Source organism: Myotis lucifugus, unplaced genomic scaffold, assembly GCF_000147115.1.
Source record: "Myotis lucifugus unplaced genomic scaffold, Myoluc2.0 scaffold_1679, whole genome shotgun sequence".
Classification (NCBI taxonomy): Eukaryota; Metazoa; Chordata; class Mammalia; order Chiroptera; family Vespertilionidae; genus Myotis; species Myotis lucifugus.
Genome location: NW_005872727.1, coordinates 38,050 through 47,961, shown reverse-complemented (window position 1 = coordinate 47,961; position 9,912 = coordinate 38,050). Strand labels below are relative to the sequence as shown.

Genomic DNA, 9,912 nt, shown 5'->3' with positions numbered 1-9,912 from the left:
CCACCCAAGCAGCACAGACAAGCCCTGCTCCGCACCCCCCAACCACGGAGAGGCTAAAGGTCTCCAGGCAGGACAGGTGCCGGGTGCCTGGCTCTGTCACTCACTGCGGGCAGCACAAGGCTGACGCTGTCCCATGACCCACCGAGCAGAGCCGGCTCAGGGTGGCCAGGGCGCCGTGTGGCTGGAGAAGGAGCACTGACCAGCCAGGGGACCAGGTGGGCTCTGCTCACGACACTCCCCTCCTCTCGGCGCACCTCAGTGCCCTGCTATGGTCAGTCAACAGCACCCATCAACTCTGCAGCTCCCGTTGGACCACCCACACCCACGTCTCAGACGCCACCACCAGCCGTGGCCCCCACACCATTCCCACTAAGACCTCCGATGGCCTGGATCACACAGGGATGGAGGCCAGAGCTACCGCCCCCGCCCAGCCGTCCGGCCCCAGCTCGGAGGCTCCTCTCCCAGGGGTTAGTGCCGGGAGCAAGTGAGCGGGGTCCTGGCAACAGGCTGGAGCCTCGAGCCCTGCTGCGCGGCAGGTGAGTGGTGGGAAGACAGCAGGTCGCTGGTACCCGCCCTGCACGTCACCAGTCCTCTCCATGAAGGCTATGCCCGCCCCACCCCAGCATGAACTCACACCCAAAGTTCTGGAGCAGGGCCTCTACAGGGCGACCCCGTCACACTGAGGTCGTTAGGGTGGTCCTAGCCCACTGGCTGGTGTCCTCGTAGGACACACAGAGGCAAGAGGATGCAGAGACAAGGGAAGAAACGGCCATCTGTAGGCCAAAGAATGCGGCCTTGGAAGGAACCAGCCCTGCCCACACCTTGATCCTGGACTCCAGCCTTCAGATGACGAGAAAAGGACTGACGCTTACGCTGTGGTGCGTGGTGCTTTGTGACCCAAGCCCAGCAGCACAGCACAGCTGTCCCCAAAGACCAGGGCCCAGCAGCTGGCCACCACAGCCAGGCCCGAGGGTGGGAGGGGGAAGAGCCTCCCGGGTGCAAAGACCTCGTGCCGCCAGGGCCTGTGTCTGCCCGGCTCACCCTGGTGAGGTAGGAGGCAAGGCAAGTAGGGGCCATGCCCAACGCAGGGCCTGCTGGGCAGCTGGCGGTGGCACCACTTCCCAGAGGACACCTGCCGGGGCTGCCCAGCCTGTGGCCAGGAGCCAGTACACCCGAACCAGCTGTGCAGGCAGGTGACCTCACACGGCAAAAAGGACTTTGCAGACGTGATGAGGTAGGGGAGATGGGAGGTGACCCTGGATTTTCCAGGTGGGCCCAGTGTCACCCCCCAGGTCCACAGGAGAGAAAGGCAGGGAGGGGAGATGTGACTAGAGCAGGCCGTGAACTGCTGGCGAGGAGCCACAGGCCATGGAGTGGGCAGCTTCTAGAAGCTGGAAAGGCGGGAAGGATGCTCCTGGAGGCTCCAAAGGAGCACAGCTGTGCGGACACTTGCCTCCAGGGCCAGGACACTCCCATGTCCCAGAGAGAGAGGCCCCAGCTCCTCTGGCCAGAGAGGTAGACCAGTAGGTCCGCTGCCTCCTAGGGACACGCCTCCTGGCCTGGCAGGGACAGAGGTGGCCATGGTCCCATCTGGGACCAGGAAGCCGAGCTGGGCTGCAGGGCCCCTGTCGGGGCCTCAAACTCGATGGTGCTCGTTCTGTGATTTGAACTCCACCCCCTGTGAACCCGGCTCCTCTGGGGAGGTCAAGGCCTAGGAGGGAAGGGAGGCTTCCCTTAGCACAGAGCAAGCAGAAGGAAGTGGCTGGCGGGGAGGGAGCAAAGGAGGGGACCCAGTAGAGCGCCAGCAAGCAGGCGATCAGCACAGCAAGGAGGCAGGGGAAGAGGTGCCTGTGGTCTGGGCCAGGTCCGTGCCTGCGCAGCAGCCTCGCCCTGGCTTTGCTCCAAGGGCAGAGCCATCAGCGGCACCGGGGAAGTCATGCGCAGTGGCATGAGGGCGGCGGCAGCGCCAGCCTGGATGCTCGGCCGCGGTACTCACTCCGGCCAGGGATTTCTGGATGTTCTCTCTGGCTCTCGCAATGTCCCGGAGGATCACGCTTGCGCCGTTCTCCTGCAGACAGTGCAGAAAGAACCAGTCTTTTCTTTCATTAAAAATTTTATAATTTCAAAAAAAATAGGAACCTTATGTCCCTCATGTGGAGAGCGAGGAAGCGACGTGCAGGACGGAAGCTCAGCGGGGCAGCGAGATGCGCGAGGTGCCAGAGCCCTGCCACAGTGGCCTCGGCCCCAGGCTTGCGCGTGCTGTGCTCCCAGTGGCCTGCAGACCGTGGGTGTGTGCTGCCTCGTGCTGAGAAGGAGCAGCCAGGACCCCTCCACAGACCCCAGGAGCAGCCAGGACCCCCCCACAGGCCCCCACCTCCAGCACCTGGGGCAGAGCCACCCAGCGCCCCAAGCACAGCCCTCACCTGGCGCGAGGAGCCCGCCACAGGCCCGTTCATCTGCTCATAGAACCTCCTTTCTGCATCGTCGTATTTGAACTTGTCGAACCAGACCTTCTCGTGCACGAGGAAGTTTGTGGCCATCTTCCTGCTGGGAGGAAAGGAGAGGCTGACAGCCGGGACTGGACAGGCCCCTTCTCGCAGCCCAGAGGCCAAAGGTGCAGGGTAGCCGCCCGGTGCCTGGGAGACCAGGCCTCCAGGCCCCACGGCAGAGCAGGGAAGCCCCCACCCACGCCACCTGTTCCCACGGCCACGCGGCTCCCTTCCGTGCACAGGCCACAGTCCCAGGCCCGCCCCAAAGACCAGCGGCTCTCAAAGTGTGGCCAAGACCTTCTGGGGATCCCGAGGTCCCCCCTTTTCCAAGCACACATCAGTGCAAAGCTGGATTTGAGTCCGACAACACACACTCACAGCTGAACACACTGCCTCTTACTGAGCAGACACTAAAGGTTTCAAAACGTGAAACGAGGCCAGCTGCTCAGTGAGTCTGCTTACAGGAAAGCTTTCTCATGAAGTGCCCACCGGCGTGTAGCAAGCTGGTCACTACTCCCAGTGCACACCTGCAGCACCTCGGCCGATGTGGTGGACCCACAGATAAAACAAAAGCTCTCCAGGGTTCCGAGATCAGTCAGTTTGAGAACTACTGCTCTAGACCGGGGCAAGCCAACTAGGGCCCGAGCCACACCCAGCCCGGTGTCGGTCTGTGCACATACTGCCGGGCACCGACGCCCCTCTGCTGCTTCCCCAGCCCGACAATGTGGGGCAGCTGCCCAGACCTGGGCCCGCAGAGCCTTCTTGCTCCTCGCCCATCCCACCCGTTCCCTGTGCCCAGGAACCAGGCCCTCCAGTGGCCTCTTGCTGACGAGAGTAAGTGGGTCTCACCCAAGAAAAGCCAGCTCCATGAACTCGGCTTCTGCCCCATGCCCCCTCCTCCACGATGGGCCGTGCCCTGTCCCTCACGAGGCCCGTCCTGTCAACCCATCAGATCAACCCTTCAGAGGGCAGAGCAAAGGGGCTCCCACCGGGAATCGGGGGCCAGGCTGGCGCCCCTTCCCTGGAGACCCAGGGAGCCTCTGCAAGTCCCACTGGCCCAGCCTGGGCCCAGCCCCCGCACCACAGGGCCTCTAGCTGCCCTAGAGTCCATAGTCTTTGCCCACCTGCCTGGGAACCCCTTCCCTGGCCAGGCACTGGATGCCCCCGCCCCCCTCCAGGCCCCGACCTGGCTTCCAGAGACCACGGCTGCACTGAGCGGAGCTGTCCTGGGAGGAGGCCCCGGGGCCCCCAGGCCGAAAGTCTGCCTCGCTCAGCGCATCCTTCAGACTCAGGCCAATAGACTGGCCATGGGCGGGTCCCAGTGGGCCCGGGAGCCTCCGCTGCGCCCCTAGGAATTGCCCAGACAATACCCTGCATGGGGCAGACTCAGCCCTGAGCTGTGACCCTGGAGGCTGCACTGCCCAACCCACTCCTGCATCCAACTTAGCCGGGTCCGGGGGTCTCGGGAAGAGCTCGCTGGGGTGGGGGCAGGGAGGGGGTGCGCGCGGCCCCAGCCCAGGCACCCATCCAGCATGTTTCTCCTACTTGGGTCTCAGGCTGGACATGGACGGGCCAGACCGGGCACTGGGCCGGTGAACCAGAGCCGTGGACTCGAGGCGCCAGGCCACGCGCAGGGCCTGGGCAGCGTGGTGGCGGCACTCCGCACTGTCGTAGGTGGGCTTGCTGAGCCAGGGCGCCTCGGCGTCCTTGTGCAGGAAGTACCAGTAGGGCAGGGCAGACGGAGGGACCCCCGCCTCGGCCCGCCTCAGCTCAGCCCGCTTGCTTCCCACGGCGTTGCGGGCCCGCCGCTCTCGGCGGGCCCGCTTGGCATTCTCGGCCTGGCTGGCTCGCTCCTGCAGGCGCACTTTCCGGGGGGGGTGGCCGTCGAACAGGGCCTCGTAGAAGCCCCTCTCAGCTGCGTCGTAGCGGGGCTTGTCCAGCCACACCTCCCGCACCAGCGCCTGCAGGCTGCCCAGCGGGGGCTGGCCATTGGCTGGGGAGCTAGGCTGGTGGGCGAGGGCCAGGGCCAAGGCAGGTGCCTGCTGGCCCGTGTCAGGAGCCCCCTGCCCGCTGCTGCCCTCGGTGGCTAGCAGCAGAGCCTGAGACCACTCCACGAAGGCCCTCTCGGCCTGGTCAAAGGCAGACTTGTTGACCCAGATGCCCCAGGTCACATGGTGGCAGGCCACCTGGCTTCCGTGGGTGCAAGGACCCCTGGGGGCCAGCACCGGTGGCCGGGCTGCCTGGGCAGCCAAGTCTGCCAGCCTCTGACGGTAGGAGCTCTCCGCCTGGTCGAAAAGCGGCTTGTCCAGCCAGACGTGGTCGGCCGAGAGGCCCACGAGGGCCAGGTCTGCCCTGCCCAGCCCGCTCTTCGGGGAGCGCTTCCGCTTCTTCTGCAGGGGCTGCCGCCCGTAATGGCTCTTCCGGGGGCTGCCCCTGCTGCTGTCCGGGGCCTCGGCCTCCTCCGGCCCCGGCCCATTCACGGCTGGCACCTGAGCCGGGAGCTGCTGGGCAGCGGCGGCGGCTCGCGTGGCCTGGTGCTCGTGGGCGCGCTGCTCGGCCTCCCCATGCTTCTGCTTGTCCTCCCAGACGGTCTCCAGGGCACAGGAGGCCTTGCCGCTCCTCATCTGCGCGCAGCAGTGGAAGCAAGCACAGAAGGCAGTTGAGCACAGCGCCCGCGGCCGCCCCGCCCCGCCCTCAGCAGCCCGGCTGGTGCCGCAGGACCCTGCGGATGCTTCCCAAGGGGGGTGCCATCCGGCAACATGCAGGACCCCAAGTCAGACCCGCAGGGACCTCAGTGAAGCAATCAGAAGGTAAAATACACGTACGGGTGTATGAATATTTGTATTCTTTTAACTGCAAAGCTTCTTTTCTAACCCAACATGCACCATGCTCTCCAAAGGGGTCTAGAGAAGATGGTTTCCAAACCTCGGAAACCTTTTCTGATAGAATCCCCGACTGGATGCCGGGGAACCAGTGCGCTCCCTCCACCTGACCCCCACGGGAACACCCTTCCCAACAAGCCTGGCCCATGAGACAGGGAGACTCACGTCCACGACAGTTACTATTGACCTGAAATGGTCCCTGGACGGCCTGTGCCTTTGCTAAGCCCGACCACCTCCGGGCACTGGTTTTAACGGAAGCACTGGGCGGTCTCTGAGGTGGCCATCGTGGGGTAAGGGGCACCATCAGTGGGGCAGTGGGAGGCAGCTGGGGGCTGAGCCCCACCTTCCTCATGGAGGGGACCTTCGTTGTCTGCCGCCCTCGTAGCAACAGCCTCACCACCCACCGCCCTGCTGCCAGGCGTGGCGCTGTGGCTGGCACTCCGCGGACCAGCCCAGAAACGGGAGGCAGCCCCCACTGAGCAGGAACAGAGGGGCCTGGGCCCGCAGCCCGGGATCCCTGCTCACCCAGGGGCCTTCCTAGAAGGTGGCTGTGAGCTTGCCTCCCAGCCACAGCCCCACCCTGGGCCTGCTCCCCAGAGCAGAGGGCGGCATCCTGACCAACACCCAGTGCTAACTCGCCAGGGCTGCGGCCCTCCCTCAGGACACCCCTACCGTCCCGGCTCCTGTGGGTCACTGGTGGAGCGTAAGCGACCGTCGACCCGGTGGCCCACAGAGCCAGGCGCCCTCAGACCTAGGGGGCAAGGTCTCCAGAGCAGGGCAGCCTTTCAGCCGGGAGGGCAAACCCTTCCCCCTCCTCGCCTGGACCCACACGCTTCCTAACACCAGCAGAGGTGGAAGCCCATGGACACGGGGACCAAGCCCCACACCTGCCGGGCACTTCGGGGAGAGACCCTTGTCCCCTGCAGGGGTACGTGGGGGCCTTTAACGGCACACGCCCCGGCACCTTCCTGCCCAGGCTGGTGGCAGCACTTACCAAGGCCAGGCTGGCCGCAGAGGCAGTGGTGGGAGGCAGGAGCTTGTGCCCAGAAGGCAGGGCATTGTGACATCACTCACTGTCCCTGAAGGGGCAGCAGGATGAGCAGGCAGGGCTTATGTGCCCTCTGACCTCTCTGAGGCCTGGCCCCTCTGGCTCAGCCCACAAGGCTGGCCCCTAGTGCCCAAGCCCTGCCAGACCCTGTTGGCCTCAGCACTTCCTTGGCCCCCGACACCAGCCCAGGTGCTCAGGGCTCTGGTGGCCACAGCTCAGGGGAGGGGAAGTCTGTCTCTGGACGCCCCAACTAGGCCCGAGGACTGAGGCAAGGGCAAGTGGGGCCCGTCGCCTGCCCTGCCCAGGGAAGCCCTGAGGGGTGCGGGGCAAGAGGAAGGGCAGTGCCGCTACCTGGGGCCCCGGCTCAGGTGACGGGAGCGCGGCAGGAGCGGGCGTACTTACTTTCACTCTGACCTCCTAGGACAGCATGGAGAGAAAGCAGCAGGTTAGAGGCAGTCAGACAGGCGGCCCAGGGGCTGCGGGCCCTTCCAGAAGCTGCTCGCTGAGGCGGCGTGCGGCGAGGTGGCTGGAGGAGCAGAGGTGAGCACCACAGACCCACCACCGACATCCCAGGAGGGGCCAGCTCCCCCTGCCCAGGCACCGTCACACTGAGCCGGGCACTTCCTGGGAGGCGCCATCTGAGCGCCCTCCCATCCGCTCTGCTGGGGCCTGAGCCCCACTGCCCACCGGAGCTGTGGAGGGTCCAGCGCAGCCCCGCCCTCTGCACCCGCGGGCTGAGGGATGCGGAGCAAGGTGAGGAGGCCCATGCCACGAGTGTCCGTCACCAGAGCGCCGTCTGGGGGAGCCTCCCTGCCCTGAGCACAAGGACAGGGCTGTCAACGCCACGCAGACGGGACCAGCCGGCCAGGTGCCGCACCCCAGGAGCTGAGAGCCAGCCAGCTCTGCAAGGCCCTCCGGGCACAGACAGCAAGACCTCTCGCCCGGTGGCCAGAGCCCTAAGAACCTGCCTCCCTTCTCCAGAAGGCGCTCTGCCACCCAGGTCCCCGCCGGACAGGGACAGAGGCGCCCTGAGGAGCCACTGACAAGAATGCGTACCAAGGGGAGCAGCGGCCTGCGGAGCGCACGGGAGGTCCCGGCTGCCGGGCTTCTGAGGTGAGGGTGGCAGATGGCTCTGGGGAGAGGGCATGCCGGCCAGAGGAGCAGCGCCCAGAGCCTGGCCACAGCGGAGGGCAGCAGAGCGCCACTTGGGCGTGGAGCCGGTGTGGGGATGGGGCCGAGCGCCCACAGGGACGTCCGGGGTCCCAGCCCTGCGGCCAGATCCCCCAGGACAGCTGAGCGACGCAGGGCCCACCTCTACTTCCTCAGCACCCGCTCCCGATGGCCCGCGTTCCATGAGGGCCCCCAAACGAACGCCCATCCCTCGCGGGAGAAAAGCCACTGGGAGTTGGGACACTTCCCTCTGAGAACCAGCTCGCAAGCCCACAGCTCAGGAAGGGCGCCCGCCCCGCCAGGGGCTGCAGGCAGGAGACGGGGCGAGGCTGCACCAGGAGCGACGCCACAGCCAACACGAGAATGGCCCCTGAGCCCCGCTGGCTGCCGACTCCCCCACTGGGTCCAGCCCTCACCCGGAGGCACACTGACACCTCTCCCATAGAGGGGGCCGCCCTGCCGAGCTGCCAGAGTCCTCGGGGCCCATGGTTGGGGAGGCCCCAGAGGGATGCCGCCCTGCCTGGCCCCCAGGCCCAGGGCAAAGGCGCGGACGCAGCAGGGCTGGTCCTGGTTAGAGAGACCTCACTCGCGGCTGCACTGACCTGCAGGACCTCGGTCCCGGGCCCTCTCGCCCCTGCGGAGCCGGGAAAGCAGCTTGCGGAGCGAGCACGGAGCCTGCTGTCCGGAGGGCCCTGCGGGAAGCTGAGGACCTGGCCTCAGAGCTGTGCCCAAGGTGCTGGGGAGCCACGAGGCTGGGCTAGTGAGGAAGGTTTCTAGGAGAGGTGGGCCCCCCAGCCCTGCTGACCAGACCACCTTCCCATCCCCCAGACCCTGCTCAGGCAGCCCGTGGCCCACATCACCCCACTGCAGTCACACACGGGCTGCAGGCGGTACACCCAGGGGTCAAAAAGCCTCCAGCTCCCAGGGAAGTGGGAAATGGGAATGGCATGAGGTGTGAGGTGCTGGGGCCGGGTCTGCAGGCAGCTCGGCTTTCTACCCCTCCCCCCCCCCAGGTTGGAACCAGCGCTGCACAATGGAGCTGTCTGCAGCGTCCCAGACGGCAATGAGCACCCCAAGCCTTGACGTTCTAGAACAGCCAAGTCGTGGGGCAGCTGCGTGGACAGGAGGCAGACAGGATGCCCTTTGCCTCCTGTGGGGACGCTCCACAGGCCCAATTCCCACTCAGATGCTTTCTGACCCCACTCGGCCCCACTCAAAAATGCCAGCCTGTCCTGAGGCCCTGCACCCCCCGACCTCACACTGTGGCTGCCCGTCACCCCGCCCCAGGCTCCGCCTCCAGCACCACAGCTGGGGGGGTGTGGCCTAAGCTGACCAGCCAGGCCCTTCCCTTGGGGCAGCTCTAGGACTGCACACGTGCTCCCACCCGTCTCTGCACATATCACACGTGTGCGTGTCCAGGCCTCTACACGGCTGGGAGCCAGGAGCCGGAGGGGAAGGCTCCGAGGCGGCGAGGAGTGGGGGTCGGTGTCCATGCCTGCACTCGGCATCAGTGCACGCGGCCACCCACTTCCAAGACATACGTGTCATCGCCAAGTACCAGCACGGGCCAGGGCTGGACAAATGCCCAGGCCGGCGCTTCCTGCCTGCAGCCCCCGAAATGCTGACGTTAGCACCTGACACTCCGGGCGTATTCTTTTTGTTGATCTTTTTCAAACCTCACCTCCAAGTAACCATTTGCAAAAACACCAGTCCAGCAAGCCTGCCCCCCTGAAGGCCGCGGCCTCTCCCAGCAACCCAGGCGCAGAGCCCAGCGGGGGGAGGCGGGGATCCAGGCCCAGCGAGGCGCAAAGGGACCGACGGTCGAGTGCCCACTGCCCAGGCCCCCGTGAGGCCCACAGCGGCCACACTCCAGGGTGAGGAAGGCGGCCTGGCCTGGCGGGCACCGCGCAGACGGGCACGGGGTCCAGGACGCGGCTCTGTGCCCCGGGAGTGTGCCCGGCGCTCTGGGAAGGCACTTCCCCCGGGACGTTCTGTCCCGCGCAGGCCTCCCGGCCAAGCCGCCCTTCCGCGCCCAGGCCGGGTCCATGCCCCCGACTCCCCGCAGGAGGGGCCCACCCCCTGCGCCCGGGCAGCCCCCTGCTGGAACCCCTCACGCGGCCTCCGTGGGTCCGCCCCCCCCGCCGCCCCCGGGGCTCCCTAAGGAACCCTTCCCTCGTCCTCACTGAAGTGCCCCCTTGCAACCTACGGCACCGCCTTCCCTCTTTGCCTATTTCTTTCTAGCCTCTTTTTGATTTTTTTTTTTTAAAATACCTGGCATCCCACAGCACCCAGCCACGACCGCATGGAAAAATTATTTATAAAA

At 66.2% G+C, this 9,912-nt stretch overlaps 1 protein-coding gene across 2 annotated transcripts; it reads right to left on the bottom strand.

Annotated features, from left to right (window-relative positions):
- Positions 1-6: 6 nt before the first annotated feature.
- EEF1D (eukaryotic translation elongation factor 1 delta) lies at positions 7-7,442 on the bottom strand. 2 transcript variants are annotated; one of them, XM_006108030.3, is made up of 4 exons: positions 6,822-7,442; positions 4,035-5,113; positions 2,424-2,547; positions 7-2,068 (listed from the first exon to the last, which is right to left on the bottom strand). In XM_006108030.3, exons 2-4 carry the CDS (start codon positions 5,111-5,113, stop codon positions 1,817-1,819), a joined length of 1,455 nt encoding a protein of 484 aa, XP_006108092.1. In that variant the 5' UTR covers positions 6,822-7,442; the 3' UTR covers positions 7-1,816. The 2 variants fall into 2 exon arrangements, with proteins under 2 accessions (XP_006108092.1, XP_023604462.1); XM_023748694.1 differs by lacking the exon at positions 6,822-7,442 and having other exon boundaries at positions 4,035-6,810.
- Between the last annotated feature and the right edge of the window lie 2,470 nt (positions 7,443-9,912).

What these genes read in the sequence shown, in the direction of transcription:
- EEF1D (XM_006108030.3), bottom strand. Translation starts at nt 5,113, where the DNA reads ATGAGGAGCGGCAAGGCCTCCTGTGCCCTGGAGACCGTCTGGGAGGAC. An exon ending in ATGTCCAGCCTGAGACCCAA is followed by an intron (nt 2,548 to 4,034) that starts GTAGGAGAAACA and finishes CTTTCCTCCCAG; the next exon opens with CAGGAAGATGGCCACAAACT. An exon ending in TGGCGGGCTCCTCGCGCCAG is followed by an intron (nt 2,069 to 2,423) that starts GTGAGGGCTGTG and finishes CACTGTCTGCAG; the next exon opens with GAGAACGGCGCAAGCGTGAT.